Consider the following 26417-nt stretch of genomic DNA (forward strand, 5'->3'; position numbering starts at 1 on the left):
CTCCCAGCTTTGCACTGACCTGGCCCAGGTCTGGCTGTGGCAGCCATTTGGGGAGTGAAGCAGCAGATGGAAGGCAGATGGAAGGCACAGTCTCTCTGTAGTCTTCTTTCTCTGTAAGATCTGCCTTTCAGATGAAATGTGTGTGTGTGTGTGTGTGTGTGTGTATTTAAATCTGCATTCTCTAAGTACAGCTTGGTTTCCTGGTAAAAACTGCAACCGCCCACTAGTTAAAATGTGGATAATATCATCCTTTTCTCTTTTTTAAGGTAGTAACATTTTTGTGACTCGAGGGAAGAGAGAAGCAGAACTGTCCTTTCTCACAGAACTTCATTTCTGAGAGCTGAGGAGGTACCAATCAAGCGCCTGCTACGATGAAACCTGGAGTTACCTTTTGGAGAGGACTACCCAGCGGAGGCAGGTTTCAGGGCCCCTGAGCCAAAGCAGCCAGGAACTCCAGCAGCCCTGGACCTGAATGTGGAAACCCTGGATCCAGGAGCTAGCCCAGGCAGAGGAAGTGCACAAATCACTTGGGAAACCAGTGCTTCTGGATCGGGCTCTGGACTGGGCTCCGGAAGGCCTGGTGGGGCATCAGGGGTCTCCTGCATTTTACTGCTTTTGTCCCCTTTTATTTTGACTGTTTGCATTTATTTTATTTTTACTAGGTTTTAAAATTTGCAATAATTTGTATATAGAGATGATAAACTGTTGAGGTTCTATAAGATACTCTTAAAAGAAGCGCTTCTCTGTTTCGTATGAGGCCGTTCAGGTCCCTTCAAGACCTACTTTTAAGTGTTGCCATGCCTGCCCTATTTCAGTTTGTTGTTTACATGAAGTCCCTATAATAACCCTAGGAAGTACCCTTGCCCAGTTTGGGGGCCGCTTTCGCAAAGTCCTCTTTGCCTTCAGTTCAGATCTTAGCTCCTCCGTGCCGCCAGCTGCTACGATGCGTGCTCAGTATCTGAGCTCCTGTCTGTTGTTTTGCTGCCTGCCTTGTACATAGCAAAGAAGTTGACGAATGATGTAAGGGAAGTCTGGATGCAGACTGTTGGGTAGTTCAGTAGTTGGCTCCTCAAATCCCAGCTCCTTCAGTGTCCCTGAGTCTCAGCCTGCGTTTCCTGGAGTCGGCTGTTCTCTTTGGCTCTTCGCCTTCACTGCACTTTGGAAAACTCCCTCAAGAAAATCCGTGTGGAGAGTAGAATGTCTCTCATGTGCCCCCTTTCTCCAGAAGTCCAGCTTCTCTCTGGCACTGGCAGAGCATCTCCAATGCCTTCTGAGGATAACATTTTGTTCCAAGTTTTGGAGAACACTTAGTTCGATGCAAGTTACACTGTTGAGTGCAGAGGCCAACATTTTACTACATTTTAGTTGTTCACAGGGAACTTTGCGAGTTTCCAACTTGACATGCTATACTGCTTGAACTAAAAAGTTACACTTCAACTCTGAATTGCGCTCCTTGGAAATACTTAAAAAGCAATAAAACTATGTAGTGATGAGCTTACATTCAGCAAACTTCTCAGACACAAGCTCGAGCTGCAGGCATTCCAGATCTTACATATTAAAATTGTTTTCACTCATGTAAAGGAAATTGTACATTTTAGAGAAATGTACATTCATTTTGTCACTGACATTCAAATAGTTTTAAAGGATTTTTTTCCTCTACTTACGGAGAGGGACCATGTGGGTGCCTTTTTCTAGGATCTAGTAAGTAATTAAGTGAAGGCAAGCTTTTGTCGTAAGTCAGAAACTTATGACACACAGGCAGGTACGCTGCTTATTAATGAACATAAAGTACCTAGAAAATTCCAAATAAACAAGTCCAGTGCAGTCCTTTGGCAGGTGACAAAACTGGCTTGATTGGATTTGTCAGATCGAGACTGTATGTAGGCATGATCAATTTAGTGACACTAAGGTAAGACAGAAGTGAGAGCTGAACCTGGACGTGTGACACGTTGGGTGGTTCAGGGGGTGGTGGATGGGGAAGGCGCCGAGAGCCCATTCAGGAATCCTACCAGCACTGCAACATGGGACCTGGGAGTCCCCGGGTACTACCTCATCTGCTGCACACGGTGCCAACCTTGACCCCACCAACTGAGAAGCCGTTCCAAGGGTCTCCATAATAGGGAGGGACCTGCTAGGAAAACTGTCGACGTGACCTCTCCTCTAATCAAAGTATGAGTGGGCATGAGCCACTCAGAATCGCACTTGGGCCACAATAAATAAATATAGTCAAGGTCACTTTTTCCCAACTCTGTGTCCTGGTAATAAAAAGCCTTTTTTTGCATAATAATGACTTGCATGTATTCATTACTCTAACTTACTTAATAAGACAGGTGCTATTAAAAGAGTGAAATTAATTTTAAACTATTACACACTCTTGCTGCTATCAATCATTTTGGCTCTGGTAATCTTGCCAGAGGCCTAGAAGAAGTGTGACCGACCAATCTGAATGTATCAAATATTTCAAGAAGAAATCCCTCAATGTCTAATCTACAATTACTGTCTTATGATAAATTATCCCCAATTTTAATTACACTGACAACATTCAGTCTTACTACAGCCTCACCTAAACTGCCTGTATTTCAAAGGCAAAAGGCAAAAACACCTTATACAAAGTAGCACGCAGAATATATCGCTGACCATGTTTTAAGTCCTTTGCTAAGAATAAAAGAAAATATGAAGCGAATTCTGGGTGATTTTCTGCATTAGTAACTTAGTAACACTGAGAACTATTTCTTTAACCTGAAATGAAGTGCTTATCAATGAGTTTTATTGGGTTCTATCAACGAGTTAATGTCTTCCCGTGGATTCCTTAAAACGTGCTTGTCCACTGGCGTCATCCGTGGGGAAAAAAAGAATGAGTGACCCAGCAATTACTTCCTTCAATTTTTCAAGCACCTGGCTAAGTGCTTGACAATACTGAAATTCCTAGAACCAGTCCGTGAAATATAGATAGCAATCTGTGGGTTTTTTTTTTTAAAGATTTTATTATTATTGGAAAGTCAGATACACAGAGAGGAGGAGAGACAGAGAGGAAGATCTTCCGTCCGATGATTCACTCCCCAAGTGACCGCAACGGGTCAGTGCGTGCCGATCCAATGCCGGGAACCTAGAACCTCTTCCAGGTTTCCCACGCGGGTGCAGGGTCCCAAAGCTTTGGGCCGTCCTCAACTGCTTTCCCAGGGAACAAGCAGGGAGCTGGATGGGAAGTGGAGCTGCCGGGATTAGAACGGGTGCCCATACGGGATCCCAGGGCGTTCAAGGCGAGGACTTTGGCCGCTAGGCCACGCCGCCGGGCCCAATCTGTGTTTTTCAGATGAGGAAACAGAAAAAAAAATTAAATATCTTGCAAAAAGGATCCCATCTGGAAAAAGGTTTTTGCTTATTACATCTCTGGTTCAGCTGAATTAGGCACATATTTATTGTCTTGAATGCTAGTGTAGTTCTGTTAGTTGCCCAAACATTTATTTATTGAAAGAGTTGAAAGAGAGAGAGAGAGAGAGGTAGCAATGGCCAGATTCTGGTCAAGTTGAGGCTAGGGGTCAGGCACTCTGTCTGGGTCTCCCACATGCGTATCAGGGGGCATCCTCCGTTGCTTTGCCTAGCCCATCAGTAGGAGTTAGAAGTGGTGCAGCAGGGACTTGAACCGGCGCCTGTATGGAATGCTGGTCTTGCAGACAGCAGCTTTGCCTGCCGCTGCATAAAGCTGGCCCCTCTCGTGTATTTTTAACAGGCAGTTGGTGTGAAAATAAAGCAGGGTGCTGTGACTTCCTCAGCCCAGAGTGGCTTCATTCTGCCCAAGGATAGCAATAGAATGTGCATTCTTAGCTCAAGCACTGGTCATTTCCTGTGGAAAAATAATTGGGGTGTTTTATATTTAGAGAAAGGACATGCTCATTCCTCTAAAAATATTTCATTTTCTTTTCTGTGTTATATTCCCTTGTTTCATTCCAGGCTTTTAACCAAAAGCTTCTAGGCTTATAAGTTTTGGCTACGCTACCGGCTACATGACCCAGGGACCCTGTGACTGCCTTTTGGAGAACAGTGTGATTTTACCATAAAAGGCATCCTTGTGGGCGTTGGCCTGTGGGGAACTGAGTCATCCTGATTATTTTGTTTAGCCAACCCCTCCACGGAAAGCTGTAAGTTCTCCTGGTTTTCATATCCTGTGACTTGGCTTTGAGAAAGGGCACTGGGGAGGTGAGCACAGGTGTCCGGGCTGCGTGCGTGGTAATCCGGATTTCAGGAAGGAACGGAACTCTCTGGAAGAAGGGGGTGGGTCAGACAAATTGCAGGTAGGGTTTTGAATCTTCTCACCGCTGTCTTTCATCTTCTGTCACCTTCCCAACCCGCCCACCCGCTTCTGTTTCTCATCCAGGGCAACGGGTCTCACACTTTCGGCCACCAGGAGGCGCTTGTTTCAACTCAGACTGCAGAGCCCTTCGCCCGGAGTTCCTGCTTCAGCAGGGCTCCGACGATGCTCTGAGCTTTGACTTTCTGAAAACTTCCCTGTTGAAGCTGATGCTGCCTGTTCGGGGCTGTGCTTCCAGCATCTTCAGCCTGAGGTCCGGGCTTTCGCTCTTTTCTATTCAAGTCCATTCACTCGTTAGTGTTTATTTAAACTGTACTGGGCCATCGCTGTGGTGCCAAGGGTTCAGCCGTCGCTGGTGATGCTGGCACCCCAAACCAGAGCTCTGTTCTCAATGCAGTTCCATGCTCAAGTGCCCTGTGAAGCAGAAGACGGCCCAGCGTCTGTGCCCTTGCCCCTCAGGTGGGAGACCAGCATAGAGTTCGGGGCTCTTGCGTCGCTCCTGGCATAGAGTGGCTGCTGTGGGCATCTGGGCAGTGAACCCGTGGGAGGATCTTTTTCTGTGTCTCCCTCTTCTCTACTTCTCAAATACATACAAAAAGAAATCTTTTTGAGCAATACACATTACTGAGCCAGGAGTTCCTTAGACATTGCAGAGAACTCGGCTTTCGGGACCGTCATTTAGTACAGAAAGGGCTATACAAACTTCTTCCTCAAACCTCACCACCTCGTGGGTACAAAGCACTCCTTAGTGGGAGTGACTCAGTGACATTCACTCTTGGCCTCTCCTACATAAAACATGCCCTGCGGTGCCTCTGAAGATAATGTAATCGCGTCTCAGGGATGTCCGGCCTTGTCACTGACATGCCTATAACCCAGGCACTCCTGGTTATACACTTGAACCTCGCTCCCCGATGGGTCTGTCTGCCAAGGACAGCATGTAGAGCTGCCTACGCAGAGATGGGAAGAATGAAGTGCTTCCTAAGTTGGCATCACAGAGAAATCAAAGCTTGGTGCCCCCGCACTGTCTTCCTATCTCAGAACAACACGGGAGGGCACCTGTCAATGTCTTCCTCCCGTCTTGGATGTTTCCTGGCACTCGAGCCTGCAGGGCTGGGGAGATGGGCAGGGTGGCTGAGACTAACGCATCCTCCTTTCTCATTCCGTTTCCCTGCCTCTTCACAAAATGTACAAGTGCTCCCACAGCCACGACGCAGTCCGTCTGAGTCACAGAGGCGGACACGCAGGCCTCACGGGTACAACCATGAGCAGATTCTATAGTTCTCTCGCCACCGTCTTCTGCACTTGGAGGGTGTTGGTTCCTGACCCCAACGTCTTTCTAACGTGCCAGACTGCAGCTTGGTGTAGCCTGCCTTCCTTTCAGTGTTCTCTGTAACAGATTTTCTTTTATACAAACCGCCTCTGAGGTGAAGAGAGAAGGTATGGCTTGCAGCCCTGCACCAGTTTGCTGCAAGGAGCCCCAGGACTGAGACATTTTACCCAAATTTTCCTCTTCTACCCAAACAAGGGACTGTGGGCTCTTGTGCCAGGCTGTCTGAGCCGAGGATGGCCCAGGCCCACGTGTCCTTATGGATTTCTGCTCTATGTGAGTGGCCTGCGAGGCACGTGGGGGACAGGGTTTTAACCTCTTCAGTGTCCCCTTCAGAAACAGAAGGACAGGCCAGCCTCCAATGCGCTCCATGCTGGCTCCAGGAATTATTAGGTTTTAAATTGCAAAAACATGGAAGCAACCAAAATGCCCATCAACAGAGGATTGGATAAGAAAGCTATGCTTCATCTACTCCATGGAATACTACTCAGCTATTAAAAAAAACAAAATGTAGTTCTTTGTGGCCAAATGGGCCAAACTGGAAACCATAATGCTAAGGGAAATGAGCCAATCCCAAAAGGTTAAATACCACATGTTTGCCTTAATTTAAGATGATATGATGTTATGTATAACATGTTATGTTTTGAATGTTATATGTTGTGTATAAACTAAAATTGAAGTATAGGTGAGGTGGTCACAGAAGGTGGCTGGGAACCCGCATTTACTTTTAACATATTGGTTACTCATTACTATGTCAATTAATTCCATAATGATGTAAATTTTTGCTGATGGTATGTTGGAGCTTTCAATTGACTGGGATGATACTCTGCTGGCTCTGTCTTCAGACCAGAGAGGGTATACCTAAGAAGCCGCTGAACTTGACGGGACAATAAGATGCTGGACTCTATGTTTGGTATACGCTTGCAATGGGGGAATCTCAACTGAACTTGAGCTAGGTTATGCAACAAGGTGGAGGAATCCACCATGGTGGGAGAGTTTGGGGAGGGGTGGGGAGAACCCAAGTATCTATGTAACTGTGTCACATAATACAATGTAATTAATGAAGTTAAATAATAAATAATTTAAAAAAAAGTAAACAAAAAAAAGTAATCATTATCCTAAGCATGGATCATCTCATTAAGAAGTGAAATAATCTTAGAAATATTTGTTATTTCAAGCATCAATCAGATTTTTTTAATCGATCTAGTATATTCAAATACAGATCATTGAATTTCTGGTCATGTAGTAGACCCATACTAAGATAAACCTGACTTTAAATAAATAGAACAAATGCCCCTAAGGAAGTGAGGCTACCTGGACGACGGGGGAGCGCTCCACGCTGGGAAATGGCGGCGCGCCCCATGCACTTCTAGCCAGGTATGAACAGAGACAAGCACACCCACCACAACGAAATGCTGGGCATTGGGTGCCCTGACAACTTGCCTGTCTCGGTGCTGACTTGGTCATACCTATCAGGCCCACGGGCCCGATGTGGTCTCATGCGCCCGTGGGCCTGGCTCTGAAGGACAGGTGCTTTCTTCTTGTAAGGACAGGTCGCTGTGTAGCCTAATGGCAAGGATGTTCTTGGAGCTCAGGAACCCAGTGTTAGAGAACAGCACACTTCTTTCTGTTAAAAAACAGAAGACACTGAATGCAATTTTACATTACAGTTGAGCAGTTCCAGCAGAAAGCACTGAAGGATTTTTCAGTTCTGTTAAGTGTCTTTATGACAAATTTTTAAATATGGTTAGGCTAAGAGCAAATTCCACACGCAAGCTGGACAGAGGTAATGCACGCAGCCTCAGTGCAACCTTGCAGCTGTGGTTCTTACAGGGATAGAGACCCTAGAGGTCAGGAGGGAGGTGGGGAAGGGATAAGGAGCCAGCGGAAGGGTGGAGTCAGCACAGAGCCAGGAACCAGGCGTTTATCTCCAGGCCTGTCATCTGCGTGACGGGCAGGGGCCACCAAGAGCAAGGTGACGCTGGACACTCAGCTCTGTAGAGGCCAGACTCCTTCCATTTCCTTTACATTCCAAGAGCTCCCAGGAGGGGGTGGATGGGACCCCTGACGGGGCAAGGGGTCGGAGTGCTGACCATGGAGGAGCTGAAAGCCTTCTTCTCTGTCTTTTCTGATCCAGGAACTTGGCCCAAGGAGAAGATGCCAGAGCTTTACCACACTTTGATTTTACAAGTGGGAACCTTGAAGGAATTATGGATTGTTTCACAGCCTACAGAACCTAAGAAATATCTTCACTGTAAAAAGGTGCTAATTGGCTTCCAGACCGAGCTGGGTACCTCAGAACCGTGGACTTCAGTCCTTTGCAATATGGATTCTTGGGCTCTATGAGGGTTATACCAGAATCTTGGGAAGGTGGATTGGGCCCAGAGATTCATTGATTCAAACATTTCCAGTGATGTTTTTGTCCTTAAATATTTAAGTGATTCGGGTAGTATTAACTTTTAATTGTAAGTGAAAAATGTCAAACACACCATCTCCCCTCACTGTACAGATGTGGGCCATGTACAAGACCTAAACAATTAGAAAATGAAGACATTGCATCTTTGTGCTTTATTGGATCATAAGAAATTTATGGAATTGTACATACATCACAAATGTACGGCCAATGAAGTACCTCCAAATAACCATATTTTTGTAAATAGCATTTAAGGGAGAAAATACAACATTACCACATTTCCATACTACTGCTTCTCCATCATTAATTTTTCCCTGCTCCACAAAGGTCTGAAAAAAAGGTCCTAGGGAATTCTACTATAGCTATGGCAATGGTGCTTCACTCACCCCTCCCTACTCTCCTGTAGGTGAAAATCAATCAATCAATCAATCAATCAATCAATCAAAGTCCTCTTCCCTTCCTACTCTGTGTGCTTTGGGAGTGAGACGTCAAGGTTATCAGCGCCCGCCTTTGTGCCTGGACCTGCCAAGCACCTAGGCCAATCACTAGGCTGTTGTTTTTAAAGAAAACCTCCGCTCGGACGACCCCACAACTTCCTTTTGTGAACTGTTGCGTTGTACGCGCGACGGCACGCTGTAAATGTCTCTCCCTATCAATGTGCGTTCTTATCTCACCGTTCTATTTTCTCTAGCATTTTTAATGAACTCTTTTCTAACCTTTCTGAAACCCCAGGCCTGTTCTTTCTGGAACTGGTGGGAGACAAGTGCTGCCCTGTAGAGGGCCAGGATGGCAAGGTAAGGGGCAGTTCCTGGGCACCGCGGACATTCCTCATTCTGCAGCTGCACCAAGCTAAGCAAACACTCAACCCTTTTTGACTGCCCACCCTCGTCCCGCCCCTGACATTTCTGAGTCTATTTGCAAAACAAGACGCTAGGGGGCACCCAGGGGTTAAAAATCAGTGGGAAGCGCCTTGAATGAAAACTCTACCGCATTTTTTTCATCATTTAAACAACTAAAGTTGGTTTCTAAACTCTTCTTTCAAGTTATACATGTTACAGCGGTGCAGCGGTCCATTTACAGGTAACTCTCCTGCCTGGAAAGCAGTGGTTTTCAAGGGAGCTTTGAAAGCTGAGCGGAAGTGTTCGAAATGAGGAACACTCTTGACCATGAAATATGTTCTCAATCTTTCAAAGCTCTTTGCATTAGCGTCAGGGATTCCATTCTTCCTGGAGCCAAGCGTGGGGCCAGCTGTGTAAGTAGGCTTGCTTATGAGTTTCTTGTTTTTAATAACGTGCAAAAAAAAAAAAAAAACACCTGCAACTACAGATTGTGCTTTTTTTTTTAAATTTTTTCAGCTGATTTGGGTCGAAAGACAAAGAATACAAAGCATCTGGATTTGTGTGTGTGTGTGTGTGTGTGTGTGTGTGTCATTGCTTCTAAGATATATGAACATTCTTAGCTTTACATTTATACTAACATATGCAAGGTGAGCTAATGGAACACATTGTGGAGAAACTTTTTTTTGGCCATTACATGAAGAAAATATGTGTGTGCAGTTTGAATATTAACACTCGGCGCTTTGGGTTCCTTAGTTAATGAAGGGCTTAAAGACGGCTGTGGGAGAGCTACCGGTCCTGCAGTACTTCTGTCATGTGTCTTATTTCTGAGTTTCAGGAACAGCCAGGTTTGTCACCTTATCATGCTTTGCTTCAGAGTCCAATGAAATGACTCTAACTACAAGCTAGACAGCATTCTTGCATTTTTGTGGCTTGTTCTCACTGCTTTAAAACGAGTCTGTCTTGGCAGCAGCTCCCTGCCCTCCTCCCGGCTCACTTTTCCTGATAGCACTTTTGAACGGAAAGGGTTACTTTTTCCTCTTGTATAGGAATTGAAGTGGGCTGAGACTGTGTGACTCAGTGAACTCTGTTTGCATTCATTCCCAGAAGTCGCCACAGTTCTCCTTGGGGAGGCTGACAGGAGTTGAAAACGTTTGTTGTGGTGTCAAAAAAAAAAAAAAAAAAAAATCCCACCTCCATCGCCGACGCTTCTCTTCCACCGCTGCCCACTGGAGACCAGGCACACAGGCGGGCACGGTTGCTGAGTCCAGGAAGCCATGCGTCATGTCAGCAGGAGCCAGGGGCAGACGGTGAGCTCCGCTCAACATGTGCAAGCGGCCAAGAAATGACCTGTCCGGACGAGCCCGGGCGACTCATAAACTGGCTCCTCTGCTCCCTGTGCGTGGTCCGGGCACGCAAGCTCTGGAGCAGCCGGCGTCCGAGGACCAGGAGGAACCTCCTGCTGGGCACTGCCTGTGCTATCTACCTGGGTTTCCTGGTGAGTCAGGTGGGACGGGCCTCTCTCCAGCACGGGCAGGTGGCCGAAAAGGGGCCACACCACAGCCGTGACGCAGCGGAGGCCTCATTCCCTGAGATACCCCTGGATGGCACCCTGGCCCCTCCGGAGTCCCAGGGCAATGGGACCACCCTGCAGCCCAACGTGGTGTACATTACCCTACGCTCCAAGCGCAGCAAGCCTGCCAACATCCGTGGCACGGTGAAACCCAAGCGCAGGAAGAAGTATGTGGTGGCATCTGCGGTCCCCGCCCAGGAGGCCTTGGCTGGACCATCTCTTCAACCGCAGGAACCTGCCAGGGCAGCTGATGCAGAGATGCCTGGGTATGCTCAGGGAGAATACCCGGCCAACCTTGGAGAGCGACCATGGAGAGGGGTGAGGGGTGCGCAGCTGCCCAAGGTCCAGGAGAGCAACATCAGGATCTACAGCGAGCGCGCCCCCTCGTGGCTGAGCAAAGATGACATCCGTAGAATGCGGCTCTTGGCCGACGGTGCGGTGGCGGGATTCCAACACGACTCCTCCGGCCGCGGGGTCCTCTTGCTGGTGCTGGAGGGGGGTGCCTCTGGCGCCACACCCCGCTGTGGCCCCAGCCCCTGCGGGCTGCTCAAGCAGCCCCTGGACATGAGTGAGGTGTTCGCCTTCCACCTGGACAGGATCCTGGGCCTCAACAGGACCCTGCCGTCTGTGAGCAGGAAATCGGAGTTCATCCAAGGTAACAGATGAGCGCGCGTCGTTATTTGCAGCTGTTGCGCATTCGGGTTCGTTCTTTCTTTTTTGAAATGCCTTTTCTCCACCCACGTCTCCCACTTGGATCTCAGCAGCAGCAGCAGCGTGTCTTCCCATGCCCTTGGCAGGCTTTATTTCTCCCAACCAGGGAGGATATGAGAGTTCCAGGGAAACGCTGCGCTGGACACGCAAGAGTAGGCGTACAGTGCTCTCCATGGTCCCTTGCTGCACTTCCCCGCGGCTTATTAAATCTAATTAAAACCAATGGTAATTTGCATGATGAGGACAAGAAGCCCGTTGGAGACAAAGAACTTGCTGACGGTCAGGCATGCTGGCATAAGTTACTAGGGGACCAACTTTCTTCCTTGCGAAGTTTTTAAAAGTAAGGAGGAAGTGGATTATCTTTCTTTAGCAGATGCGCTCTTGGGAGGCTCAGAGCCAGAACATGTGACATTGAGATCCTTGTTTTTTTCTTTTTTTTCATATAACCGTAGGTTTCACTCCTTTGTTTAGCAAATCTAAAAAATTAGCCCCCCCCAAAAAAATGATGTGTTCAACATGTCTGTGAACTGGGCAGGCAGTTTCTTCAAGCAATTGACTACACATTTCCTGAGCCTCATTTCTGAGATGCTGTTTTCTGGGTTACAAAAGTTTCGACAAATTCCGGGGTAGGTGGCCGCTGACTGCTGTCGCAAGTGAAATCTCGGTCTACGGCCATGCTTCTCTGTCATATTATGGATGTTCTCTGACTGTGGAGGCTGTTCCATGGTTTAAATCCAAGGTACAGTGAGTCATGGGCTTGTGCTGGAGTGCAGAATGACCCCAGAAGTTACATCGGTGAATCCAGGCTAACACACAAGACCAAAACGCACCCCAAAGAGACTGTGAGCTCAGAAGACGCTTCTGCCTTGTAACTATAAACCTTGCTTCTCTGTGAGCTTTCCAGGGAGTCTGGAATGGAACAGATTAAAGTTCCCGGAATGGCCAAAAACCAACTTGCATTTCCAATGACTTTGGGACTATTACTAACTTAGTTTTAGAATGGGGACTTTTTTATTTATTTAAGCTTACAGTTAGCTGAAAATCCAAACGACAGATTACGGAGCGAGACAAAGGGCCCCCTGGTAGATGGTGGATGGTGGAGTGCGGGTGTAGGAAGAACCACTCAGCAAGCCAGGGAATTCAGCGAGAACGGATACTTCTTGAAGTGTCGGTAATGCTCTTGGCAATCTATGGCATTTCTTAGGCTGCTTCATGTCTGAGTGCTTCTAGTTCACAGGTGTGAAGTCTCAAGGTCACCAGTGGTCCACCACGATTAGGACAAGTGTGACAAACCCCCTCTAACACTTCACCGAATGTTAGTCAAAGCTGAGTTTTATGTGTACTCCTGGTTTGCTAAGTATTGTACTAATGGGCACACAGAATTCATTCGGGCACTGTCTCCTCTAACTCTTCAAACACTGCTAGGGATTAGGTACCATTCTTGTTCCCATGTGGTGCCTAAGAGACTTTAGACTTATTTAGGTAAAGCAGGTTGGCTTCAATTTCCATAGCTAGTAAATGGATAAGCTGGTTTTCAGATGTGGGCTAGGCAGGCATGGGACAGGACCTTTTAACTGCTGGCCTTAGGTAACTTATCCAAAGTGGGATATTCTGGAATGGAAGGAGACACAGGTGCCTCTGTTTGGGCAAGAGTACACCAAGACTTCCTTGGGCAAAGCAGGGCATGAGATGAACCCTGTTGTGTTGTATTGTCATTTATTTTCATGTCATAAATATGCCAGAGAAGATGAACGCTTGGTTATATCAAGACAGGGTACTATGATATATACTTCCTACTCCCCTAGGGTGGAATCTGGAGAAGGAGTGTTTCATAGCCTGCTACGCAGCTGGCCTGCCTTGACTTTTTAAAAACATTTTGTTTTATTTACTTATTTTAAAATTTTATTTGTTTATCCCAGTCATAAAACCTGGGAATGCTGCACTCCGTTGCCATGCCTCAGTTTCCCCAGCTATCAAATGACGGTGCTGTCCACCTTCATGAGGTTGCTGTTAGGAATATCTGGGAAGTGACATTTTGGCAAGAGATAGTATCCAATCCACATTGGCCACTTTGTGACTGCATCACCCATATCTGATACCAAGTCACCTGAGTTACTCACAGAGGCTTGAGGCCTTACATATCATTTCGTTATAGGCCAGGATTGTTACTAAAATCCAAATCTAGTTGACTTCTTAATTAAGCTTTTTGTTATCATGACTCGTTTTAGATCTTTAGTTCTGTGCTCTGAGTTTCCAGCTTCTTTATGAAGAACGCTAGGAAGAGGAGATTCATTTTCTCAGCGTGGTCCAGGTTTTCTTCCATCCGTGTGTCAGTGATGCTGAGGAGAATGCCAACGTGTCATACTGATCGAACTCTGTGAGATAAGCGCTAGACTACCTCCAACAACACCAGGTCTTTCTTTGCTCCTGCTTTCAGATTTTTCTCCTGTTTGGTTATTTACAGTTAGGCCAGTCTCTCCAGGAATCTGTAAAATGATTTACAAATAGTCATGCCCACTCTAAACATCAAATATCTATGCATGTAGACTGTTAGAACAGTGCAAAGTATACCAGCAGGCCAGTTCTGGTCATGACAGAGAAAATCTTGGATTCTTCTTATCTCTCTCCATCCACATGTTTCTACTATTTTCCTGACCTGTATCTTTCTTCTGATCTCCATAGAAGTGTGTATTTTCCTTCTAAGACCTTTCCTATTTTCCTAGTTCAATTTGGATTCATTTGAGTCTCTTAGACATATCTAAGAGTATAATAGAGCCCAATTAGTTATCCAGTACCTATTTCCGGTTCATTCTGTTTTATATTACACAATGCTCATTTGCAGCATAATTGCTTATATAACCATCTGTTTCTTGCCACTACTATCTGAGTCTGGAAGACTCAACCACTTCCTCTTTCCTTGTTGCTGCATCTGTGGGTGCTCATCGAGAATCTGACACATAGTAGCTACTCAATAAATACTTTGAATGACTGCAGGAATGCATTCTTGGCTTGTCTTGTGGGCTCTAAATAGTAAATCTATATTTGTCTGCAGCTTCCAATACTCAGGACAAGTGCTACCATCTTTAGTCCTAAATCCAGTCTGGTATATCTCCTTGGAGATCTCATCAAGAGATTATTGTGGAGGTAATGGAAATTAGCTGTAGAAGTCTCTTTATAATGTGAATAATAAGGTTGAAAGGACTTACAAGAACCATCGATATGGTCTTGTCTTTTGGCATTATGCTACAGGATAATTTGATAATGAGGTTTCTGCAGGAATAATCTAGGTTATTCATAGATTTCTGTGGTGATCTGGCTTGACCCAGCAGAGCATCCTATAAACAAACAATCAATGTATGAAAACAGGATTTAGCTTTTTTCTTATTTTGCTAAACTAGCCTTGCAGGTGTTTCAGATTATTGTGAAAATCACCAGCCACTGTGTGCTGGTCTGATACATCTGGGTAACTTAAGAAATATACATATATATTCTAAAGCATTTATCCAGGATACAAAGAAGACCACATCCATGTGCAATTCAAGCACACACGAAAAGCAAAGGCAGCGGCCTTCCACAGTCTTTGATTTAGTGGTTTTGCCCAAGCCACCCTTGTGGTCTGCAGAATAATGTGAATGGATCTTAGGGGCACCGTTTTAGTAGCACTGCAGCACTCCAGCATGGGAGATGCATTATGTAGGCTTTATTTTTAGGATCCTGCTTTATTGCCATAGAGCTGTCATACTGAATCGAGGTTGCCTGGTTCCAGGAATTCTGTATGTCAAGGCTGCTTGGAAGACAAACTACAGACACTCCACTAGCTTCCATTGAAATTCATGGTGGATCCCAAGTTGCTCACTGTTTTCCAATTTGCATCGCCTCTTTTTATAGAAGCGGAGAGATAGTGTGTGGACTTTGTGCACTTTTCAAGTCCATGCGGCACTGGTTCTGCGCTGACGGCACAGCAGCCAGGGTACAGGCATTATAGCTTCCCGTCTGCTATTGAGTCAGGCTGTAAAGTGACCGATGGCTGTGCTGGGAGTTTAGAGGACATGCCTGATGCCCCTACAACTTGGAAACACTGCGGCTTCTAACTCTTACACTCTGTGATGTATCTGCAAATCTTAAAAATGCTGATTTGGTGGCATCAAGTTATGTTTCCTTTTTGAAAATTTTGATTGGAAGCATACTGTGTTCGTTCTTTATCAGAAAGGCCCCAAGGCTATTTCTTTAGCAATCAAATTGAACTGGTCAGCTTTATACATTCATTCATCAGTGAACAAAAGTTGACTGAGCTGGGCTCTGAGGCAGCGCTGTCCGTTAGCGTCCTTTTGTTTGCTCACTACATACCTTCCTGGGCAGACTGAGGGGACCAGGCAACCTTCCCTGCTGCGCTGTTGGAATGTGTCCCCTGATCCCAGACATGACTGGGATGGAAGAGGCGAGAAATGGTTGCCTTAGTACTCACTGCACAAAAGATGTACATCCCTTAACCCACACAACATGCGCCTCTCTCCAGGATCACAATTCTCTTTATCCTTTAGTAACAAATGTCCATGCAGTACCTGCTACGTGTCAGCTCCTCCCCTGTCACTGCAGAGAACAGTCAAGAATTCATGTCCTCTTCAAGTGGACACCAGTGACTCATTCACAGATTTGATAGCCCGGCGAACATCGCACTGTTATGGTGTTCTGGATTCAGTCAGCACCTTCCTGAATTCAAGGTCATGACTTTTCCACAGGGACTGAACCAGTGCCTCTGGCTGGTCTAGGAACCACAAGGTTTAGCAGGGCTGGGCGGCCCTTTCTACCTCCACTGACGGGCGAACACTGTGGTTTCATTCTAATTCAGCTCTAATCAATTCAATTCAATGACCATTTAATACTATGTGTTAGGCCCTGTCCTGGATACTGGGAATAAGTTATTTATTCTATTTATACTCTGTGTTTCCATTAGATAACAGAGATGCTGGTAATAAGAATAATGATGGTTATGGTACTCAGAGTTTTCATGAGAACTGAGCTGATATGAAGAACATGTAACAGTGTTGAATACACAGTAGTTTTTATTGATACTACCTCTTACTATCACTCAGTTTTTGAGCTGATTCAGTTCTCTGTGTTATATATTTCTTTCAATTTTATTAGTTTCTTTATCTAGACCGGTATTTACCTGAACCCCACAAAAATGGGCATTTAAAATTTCCATTTACGGAAAAACCTCGACATCCATGGTTGATAATAGTAGCGTCTCTCTTTTGTAACATGTTGAGAACTTGACATTCATTATTGCATTACCAGAACAACCCCACATGTCAGATATTCCTGTAGGAACTTTCTGAAGACAATCCAAGGCTCGGAGCATAGTGTGTATCTCTCCATGGCCCACAGGCGTGTTCAGTGGGGCTGGGATGCGGACAGGGTGGGAGCATGCCACAGCCTCGTTCTTCATGCTGTGTCTTCTTTCTGCTGCTGTCAGCTCGCATCACATGGCAGGCTCCAATGACTGCAGCCTGGCACTTCCCTGGCTCGTCGTCTACCCGTGTCATCACCTGCTTTGTCCAGCGCTGTGCACTTCGATTCCTGCATGTAGTCACAGTACCTGAACGGCTTCTCTTTGCTTGACCGTCATCTGAGGTCAGGAAGAGGCAGGCAGTGGTGCCTTCACTGTTCCAGAAGAACATAATGAGGTCACAGAAACCGACATACATCTGGCTCTATTTATGAAGCTTCTAATCTTTTTCAATTCATTGGAGTGAGGACATGGAAATCCCGGTTTTCTAGAATGTCATAGCAACCAATGTTTTATTCTGGTCCAAATGACAACTCCTTGGAACCTAAGAGCAATACATGAACATTGGGGAATTCTGAAAAAATGAATTTATTAATTTGCCAAGGCAGTCATATGGAATCATGTGGAATTACAGATCCCATGATACATGACAAATACTTCCAATTCCTAGAAAGTTCTTAAGTGAGGAGACAGCTAAATAAATATACAAGAAGAGTAACACTTCAGTGCATATATATGATTATTATATTATATTATATTATATTATATTATATTATATTAGTAGTGTCTGCTGGTACAGAGAAAAACTTTTCAGCCTGGAATGTGCATAGAGGGGAATAGGTAGGGAAATTACAAAGAAGAGATAAAGCCAGAGCAAGTTCTTAAAATGTCACTGTGGGCAGAGATGGGTGGGTGCACCAAGGTGGGCAGGATATACGAATGCCAAAGCTATGGAGACAGAGGCGCTCAGGAAACTGCAACTAGTCTGATGAATGGGTGAGCTGGGGAGATGAATGGATGAATGGTGCCTTGGGGAGCTGACGTGAGATGAAACTGGGGAGTGGAGTCTGAGTGTACGCTCTGTGTGGAGTTTATCTTGCAGGTGACAGGGCAATCTCTGTAGGGTGTGATAAGGGCTGTCCGCAAATGGGCTCTGCATGGTAACAAGGTCAGAAATGTATGGCCCCTTTAGCTGTTGTGAAAAACACTGAACTGTCCAGGACTGGGTCACCTTGACGTTACCAAGGCTTCATCTGCAAAGTGACCATGCCATCACCATCCTCTGGAGTCAAACTGCATTGATTTGTTTTTTTAAATGTCTTTTTAACGGAACATCAAGAAAGACAGGAAGGGGTTGCGAATGTTCATTTTTTTGGCTCAAGTCCAGGGCAGACCAGGAATGTAGAATTCCTGCTCATTAGTCAAAGGTTCAAAAAGAACAAACAGGATAATTTGTTTTTTAAAAGTAGAACTGATGATTTGGATTAAGTAATCCACCAGGGAGAAATTCACAAGACATTCCTCCTTCCTGCCTCCTGAGTGTCGCACAGAGGCGGCCCTGGAGAAAAGTGGGAGATTGTATGAGCTCGGCTCAACCCACGGAAAATGAATTGTGACGTGCAAACCAATGATATAGGTAAATAAACACATTTGTTTTTTTTGTTTGACAAAATATAATTTAAATATCCAGGAATTGATTTCTTTTTATCAGTTATTAATTGACAATACTATGATTATTATTATCAAGAATGATGTGATGTTTTGATACATGGTAATAAAAAAGGAACAGCTAATCAGGCTGATGATAGAAAATGCTCCACAGACTGCACGTGTTTTTTAAACAAAATTTAAGCTGCACTCTTTCAGCAATGTTGAAATATGTAATGCATTTGATTGTTGTCAGCATGCTGTGCGTTGGGTCACTACTTCCTCCTGTCTGACTGAAGCTTTGTAGCCCTACTACTTCTTCCTGTCCGATCGAAACTTTGTATCGTTGTTACTTCTTCCTGTCTGATTGAAACTTTGTATCCTTGTTACTTCTTACTGTCCGATCGTAACTTTGTATCCTTGTTACTTCTTACTGTCCGATCGTAACTTTGTATCCTTGTTACTTCTTTGTGATTGAAACTTTGTATCCTTGTTACTTCTTACTGTCCGATCGTAACTTTGTATCCTTGTTACTTCTTACTGTCCGATCGTAACTTTGTATCCTTGTTACTTCTTACTGTCCGATCGTAACTTTGTATCCTTGTTACTTCTTTGTGATTGAAACTTTGTATCCTTGTTACTTCTTTGTGATTGAAACTTTGTATCCTCACTACTTCCTCCTGTCTGATTGGAACTTTGTAGATAATCTTTCCCTGTCCTTCTCCATAACTTCCTCCAAGATTCTGGCACCCAGTATTCTCTCTGGTTTTGTGAGCTCAGCCATTTTTGATTTTGTATTTAATTGACAGCACGAAGGTGTGTGCCCCTAACTGATTTCATTTACAGTGGTATTCTGCAGGTTCAGCGATGTGATCACGAATCACAGCATTTCTCCTTTTTAAAAGACTGAATAACATTCCACTGTGTCTCTACAAATCTTCTTTACCCATCTATCTGCCGACGGACACCTAGTTTATCTCCATGGTGTGGCTAATGTGAGGAAGGCTGTGATGAACTTGGTGGCACAGTTACGGCTTTGATATCCTGATGACAATTCCTTTGAATCCATACCCAGGAGTGGGATTACTGGATCACATATTTTTAAATTTCTGAAGAAGCTCCATAACACTGGCTATTTTTGGTCTTTTGGAAAAGAGCCATTCTAAAATGTGTGAAGTGATAGAGTTGCGTAGATACTCCTGTATCCAGAATTTGGTCAGCAATGCAGAATCTGCAGGTACAGATAGACAGAATCCTGTCTTTCCATCCCCTCCTTCGTTCTTAAGTCATAAAATCTTCACATTGCTTATTTATTTGTATTATACGAGGTGTTATTTTTCAGTTATTCTTGCGATCCTACAACTCTGTGGGGTGGATTTGGAAGGTGTTCTTCCGGCGTGGTAGAGAGCTCAGTGCCTCATGCCTCAGGCAGGGTGTCTGAGGGGCACTGCTCAAGATGATACAGACCCACAATGACATCAGCAATGCAATCGACAGCCTGGGTGTCTTTTCTTCACTGGGATCCCGCCCTCAATTCCCTTTCTGAGGTTCTCTGTGTGGTCAATGATAGCACCTCACCTTGTATTAACTGTGGGATTTCACCACTTTCCTTGGGTACGGGGATTCTCACCTCCTGCTTTTATGGCAGGAGCTCAGCTTTTATTGTGGTTCTTCCCCACTTCTCTTTAAAACACTTGTTCAACTGGCAAGTGTATATGTGTAATCCTGTCTGTTTCTATGAACTCTAAACTCTGTCATGCTCAGCTCTTACCTGAGACTGGAGTCTTGGAAGGCCTTAGTTTCCAGTACATTCCCCATCGGAATTCTTTCTGCTGAAACTGTGGAATGAGATAGATCCAGAGAAAACAGAGTCACTTATAAATACTTCCTTAACAAACAAGTAAATGAACAGCATGTGAATTCCTGAGCAACTGTAAAATATCATCTAGTCCTTTGAATTCTCTCCTGCTTAAGACCATCATAGATGGCCTGTCCTGATTGATTTGTGTTGCTAAAGGTCAGCATTAGGTTTCACCCCTTTGAACACTTCCTAGCCTTGGAATGCAAAGTGCTATTTGTGTATAGCTTTGGTCCAAAGACACTGATGGATGGATCTGCTCAAGTGTACGCCTTTGAAAGCCTGGTTGCTTTGTCTTCGCGTTTGGTTACACCGGTCCTGACAAGTTTGCTTCTGCACAAGACACTTCCCTCCCACCCGCACTGGCGGAGTATCGGCAATAGGCACATTTGAAACAACCTTATATGTAAAAGGATGACGAGGTTCTAGCAGCCCCAACTCACCAAAAAGCACCTGACAGGAGACAGGTAGTATCATGAATGAAGTGTTTTGTTTTCACTTACTGTCTCCTTGCTTCTTCTCTTCTCTCCAAACTGTGTCAATCAATGTTGCTGGCATATTTTCCACAATCCAAAGGGTTTTTCACCTGCCTAGGTATAAACTGCAAGGCTAAAACAGAAGGTTTTTCTTTCAAACAAAACGGAAATACAAGTGACGAGAATGATGGAATGAAGGCTATCAAAGTTACTGAGGTTTGTGTGACACCATGTGTAGGAACGGTGAGGGAATCTGACTGCTTCTCATAGCAGCCTGGAAAGAACCCTATCAAAAGGCCAGCAAGCCAGCTGGCAACATAAACATTTCTAACAAACAAGGAGTGAAGGTATAGAGTGAGATCAGCTGGGGCCATTTCAAGGGATTCCAGGAATTCCAGTGACAGGTCCGCACTGCAGTCATACCCACAGGCTTCCGTCGCTCAGGGCTTTTCCTGTTAAGCATGCCTGAAGTGGGATTTTTTTTTTTTAGCCCTTTGCAGTTCTGTCTATCCTTTTCAAAAGCATTATTCTGATTTCTAAGTCATAAGCAAAGCTGTTCGACACAATCTCCCTCTGACTTTATTTGGCAGAAAGAGGGGCTTGGGAGCGATAGTATTGGTTCTCGGCTTGAAGTGTTGTTTAATGTGCTTGGGTCACGGTCTTCCTTGTTTATGATGACTTCACTGGGGCTCATCATTCTTTACCCAGTTTAGCAATGAAAGAAACTGCATTTCTAAACTGTCAAGTGTCAGACTAAAACAAGTTGAGTATTAGTTTTTTATTACTATTTTTAGAATCCAGCTATGCACATGTAGTTGTCCTGCTTTTTGAATGAGGAATGATGCGTTCTGAGGAGTACTGTCAGGCTTGCATGTTTCTATCGAAAAACAACAGCAACAACAACAAACCTTGGTATTTTTTCCCACCTTTGGAGATTCCAGTGATTGGTGTGAACCACACAATTTCATTTAGAAATTTGCGCCTTCTAAAAATGCCTTTTCTTTCTAACATCATAATGTGGCCTCAGAAAGTCAGGCAGTTGTTACCGCAAATAGACAGCAGTTCCACTCAGACGTTCAATAGGCAATTATAAACATCTGGGTTCTTTCCTTTTCTGTGGTAGCTGCTTTTAGATGTGGAATAAAACCACACTAACCAGAGAGGACATTGTTATTAGTGGTTAGTAGCCGATTCCTGCCACATCTATAAAGTATTTTGTTTAAATTGTTTTTGTTGTCTAGCAATAACTTTCCACTTTATAAGACTCTGAACTGGAAGTATAAGTGGAGTACAAACGTATCAGAGTTTCAGCAAAACATCTCCTCAACAGTCTAGAAGCTTCTAGGACAGTTTCTTTCAATTCAACTCTTGCACAGGCGAGAGAGAGATTAAAGTTCCCGTGCAAGTGTATCCATGGACCGACAGCAGGCTGAAAGTGTGTTTTCTCTGATTTCCTTAGATGGCCGCCCATGTCCCATCATCCTCTGGGACCCATCATTATCTCCAGCAAGTAATGAAACCCATTCTTCTGTTAAGCTCACCTGGGGAGCTTACCAGCAGCTGCTGAAACAGAAGTGTTGGCAGAATGGCCGAGTCCCCAAAGCTGAATGGGGCTGTACTGAAATCCATCACCATGAGTGGTCCAAGGTGGCGCTGTTTGACTTTTTGTTACAGGTAAGTTGATGAATCAAGTAAGTGGTCCTTGATGACTGACTCAGAACAGTGACTGACATGAGATGACTGACTCAGAACAGTGACTGACATGAGATGACTGACTCAGAACAGTGACTCTGACATGAAAGAGTCTGCAGCGTTTGGAGACTCTAGGAAGACCTAGCTGTAAGTTCTGTCATGCATTACAAACTCTTATATTCTTTTGGGAGTTAATCATAAATATCCCCGAACCTTTTTATTAGTATCTGAAAGAGAAATTTACTGCTCATCCCAAGGTAGTCATACTCATTACAGTCGCAGTTTATTGAGCAATGGGGTACAGTCTGACCCCATCTGGGAGGTGAGTTGCCTGAGACTTGGAGAGGTAAAATTTCTCATCCAAGTTACAGCAACATGGAAGACGAGCTGCAGCTGGGATTTCTGGTGCACGTTGGGAGGTTTTTCCTCATTAGTGCACAGTGTATTTTGGCTGATACTATTGGTTCTCCTACTTTGTTTGCAGTATTTTTTGGTTAATTTTTCACTAAAGTTTGAGATTGGAGAATATCAGTATTGACTGTCTACGTAACTGAGCGCCTGTTGCCATATGGCATATTTCTTGCAACTCTTTTCTCCGTTTTCTAAAGATATCACTGTCTTCCTCTGTCTCTCCTCTATATATTTGACTTTGCAATTAAAAAAAAAATAAATCTTTTAAAAAGATGGGCCCAGCGCAGTAGCTAGTGGATAAAGTCCTCGCCTTGAAAGCGCCACCAGGATCCCATACGGGCACCAGTTTTTATCCCAGCAGCTCCACTTCCCATCCAGCTCCCTGCTTGTGGCCTGAGAAAGCAGTCGACGACAGCCCAGTGTCTTGGGACCCTGCATCCGTGTGGGAAACCCAGAAGAAGCTCCGGGCTCCTGGCTTCGGCCGTTGCAGTTACTTGGGGAGTGAATCATTGGAGGGAAGATCTTCCTCTCTGTCTCTCCTCCTCTCTTTATATCTAACTTTGCAATAAAAAACAAATTAAAAACAAAAAGATATCATGGAATCTTTCCACTCCCCTCATTCTGATGAACACCCTTTTTCCCCATTGTAGAAAAACTAATTTTCTATTTTATCATTAAATAGTATCTTGAAGAAATTTAGGAGTGTCTTAGGATATGTGCAAAACATTCTTTTAGTTAGTTGTGTGTGTGTGTGTGTGTGTGTGTGTGTGTGTGTGTTTAGGAAGGAACTAGACAGGGACAAAGCCGCAGGAAGAAAACCAGGACAGTCATAGTCCAGAGGAAGGGAACTTTGACTGAGAGGAGCATGATTTCCGGTTTCAGTGGTGCAGTCCCTACTGAAGACTGCGTGAGAGAGCAAGTCACTTGACTGGGCCAAGAGAAAGTCAGGAAGACCAAATACTGACTCATGTTAGTGTGAGGAGTCCACGCCTGAGAGTTAGGTTTGTTTGAGGTATGGTGTGTGTGTGACCTAGATGCATTTTCATGAATAGACTCACCCGGGGAGGTAGTTGGCGTGTCTCTGTTTTACATGTAGGAAAAGTGAACCATAGAGAGGTAATTATCAAGAACTATCAAGGAGCTGAAATTGTACTTTGCAAGCTAACCAATTTGTTTGTAACAGATTGATAGATTTCCCGCAGATGACATGAGATTCCTGGGTCAGAGACGAACGACTTAACTACTCACGAGCTAGCCAGCGCTGTGGACTTGGTGCTTCTTTGTTCCTGTTGCATGGGATTTATACAGAGTTTGATCAGTGAATGCTTCAGATAATGCATTTGTGTCCCCAAGTCTCATAGAGGTGACCAGAAAACCTGGCCGCCATGACATCGCATTCGACTTGGAAGGATACAGTATCTTTATTGTCTTGATCAGGAAAAAATAGTCTGCAAAGGCAGATATTGTCTGCAGCTTGAAAAATTGCTTGCCGTATTAACATCTTCAAAAATAAATACAGATCAAAAATTGATATAAGAAGTGCAGAATATTGGTTGACACACTTTATTAATAAAATAAATAATTGAGCAAACTTGGGCCATTTTCCATGAGTAACAAAGTAAGCAGTATCCTGCGCACAATAATCTTTCTCCTTAGTTACACTGAAAGTGTTATTTTGAAGGCCCAAATATATGCCTTCTTGAATTTTTTTTGTGAATGCACAAGTATGGGGTGGATTTGGTGAACAATCTTAGAAAACCGTTTTCCTGAAACACAATCAAATCACTTGCTCTATGATACAGAGCAAGGGCAAGGGAATAGAGTATCCATTTGTTAACCTTCTGGACACAGCACTCCTTTTGTTTCAGCCAATTAACGAATCTACATTCACAAAGCCTAGGCCGTATAACTGGGTCTGTAAAATGTGACAGAGACACACAAGTCTTTTCTTTTTGAGCGTGGGGGAATAAACTGCCCAGAGAAAAATGCATCCCTCCAAGGAAGACAAAGGACCATATTCTAGAAAGCCTTGGCTTGGTCGCATTTCTCTCAAATGATTATATCACATAACAGAAACAAATTGGGGAATGCAGAAAACTTGCTTCTTGACTTAAGAAATATTAAAAGAATTATGGTTAGGGCATTATGCTGTGGAATTAGAGTGCTAAATTTGAATCGTTGCTGGGAATTTCTCAGCCTTGGGACGTGGCTTCAACTTCTCTCTGGCTTGGTTTCCTTGGGAGCAATACCACCGTTGGATGGAGGGCGAAGGCTATGCATACTTTCCTTGACACAAGAATGAGTTTATTACCATCCATATAAGAATCCATCTTTCCCTAAATTTAGCCTTCTCTAAAACATAACACTTTCACCATCCTCACTGATTTATATTTGCCATCAAGTACTTTGTTGTTAACTTTACAAGTCAATAATATGCACAAGATAAATAGAAATGAAAAATAAAATAATTGTGTGTGTGTGTGTGTGTGTGTGACAGAGAGAGAGAGAGAGAGAGCAGGAAAGTTCCCATTTGTTGGGTCACTGGCTCATTCTCCATCCCCAGCTATTTCAAGTGGCCAATTGCTGGTAGCAGGAACTCAACTCAAGTGTTCTATGTGGCTGGAAGAACCCAGGGCTTCCTAGGGTCTGAATTAGCTGGGGGCTGGAGTCAGGGGCTCAGTCTGGGAATCAGACATAGGTGTTGTGATGTGGAATATGAGTATCCCAACTGGCATCTCAACCTACAGGCCAACTGCCTGCCTAGATCTAAATTATTTAGAATAAGGGCTGGTTCATATAAGGGATCTTTGAAAAGTTCAAGAAAATGTGCTTCATGAAAAAACTATCTGTGAATTTTGCAATCTTTTTGCATGAAAATAAGCTTCCCTTTTAATTTCACTTTTTTTTTTCACAGACCTTAGGAAATGCTATCATAGTAGGCACTCAATGAACAGTACTTATTAATAATTAATCTTCCGAAAGTCAGAAAACAGGTAAATTAAGATTAAATATTTTTATTCATTAATTTTCATTATTTTTAAAATAATTTCATTCATTTATAGTCTAAGGGATGTTTGCACTTACATGATGGACCTTTGTATATTAGGTTTTAATTACTTTGTCTGTATTCAATAAACCATGAATTTCTCAAGGGCAAGTCCCTGTCTCATTCGACTTTGCGGATTTTGTGTCGGTAGCAGAGTGTCTGGAAATGTCACAATTATTCAGAGCATTGTTTTTTGATCAAAGGAAATTACTTGGTTGTATTAAACCTAACATGTCAAATTAATAATGTCAAAAGGGAAAGAAAATAATTGTTTACTTGACATGTAGAAATAATTAGTTCTGCTAAGGGAATGTAATGAACAGTTTAAGACATAAAAGAATGGAATGAATAGAAAATATGCATATATTTACAATTAGGCTGAGTCCTTTATGCAATTACATTTTCTAAGAATAGCTACTTATTAGATGAGAAATGAGTTGGTGTTTTCATAGAGAAGAATAAACAAAGATTTGTCCTAGGAAATATATGCTTCTACTATCAACAACAAACAAGTTATATACGTTTCCTTCCTCTTGAATTTCACAATTTGTGCTCATCTGGTTCACTTCTGATGATAAAAAAAATAATAAAATGAGCCTATCTACCCTATACAATCTCATAGAAGAAAGAAAAAGCACGAAGTATATTAGGTGCCTTAATTAAGTTTACCATCCAAGAGAAAGAAGTGAGGTGCTATTGATTCTCATGCATAGTCAGAGAATGTGACAGTAATTGGAAAAGATATGAACCTGCAGGGCTCATGTCAGTACAACAGGCAGGAAGACAGTTTCACAGAAAAGGGCTGTAGGTGTGGAAATTTTTACTGAG

General features: G+C 43.9%; 1 protein-coding gene across 1 annotated transcript in view; it reads left to right on the forward strand.

Annotated features, from left to right (window-relative positions):
- The first annotated feature begins 10151 nt into the window (after positions 1-10151).
- Positions 10152-26417, forward strand: part of GASK1B (golgi associated kinase 1B) — a 36943-nt gene continuing 20677 nt past the window's right edge. The window contains exons 1-2 of the mRNA XM_004591408.4: positions 10152-11113; positions 21900-22114. Coding sequence (XP_004591465.2) covers positions 10231-11113; positions 21900-22114 — 1098 coding nt within the window. The 5' untranslated portion in view covers positions 10152-10230. The remainder of the gene's footprint in view (positions 11114-21899; positions 22115-26417) is intronic.

The sequence above is a fragment of the Ochotona princeps genome, chromosome 32, assembly GCF_030435755.1.
Source record: "Ochotona princeps isolate mOchPri1 chromosome 32, mOchPri1.hap1, whole genome shotgun sequence".
In the NCBI taxonomy this organism is placed as follows: domain Eukaryota; kingdom Metazoa; phylum Chordata; class Mammalia; order Lagomorpha; family Ochotonidae; genus Ochotona; species Ochotona princeps.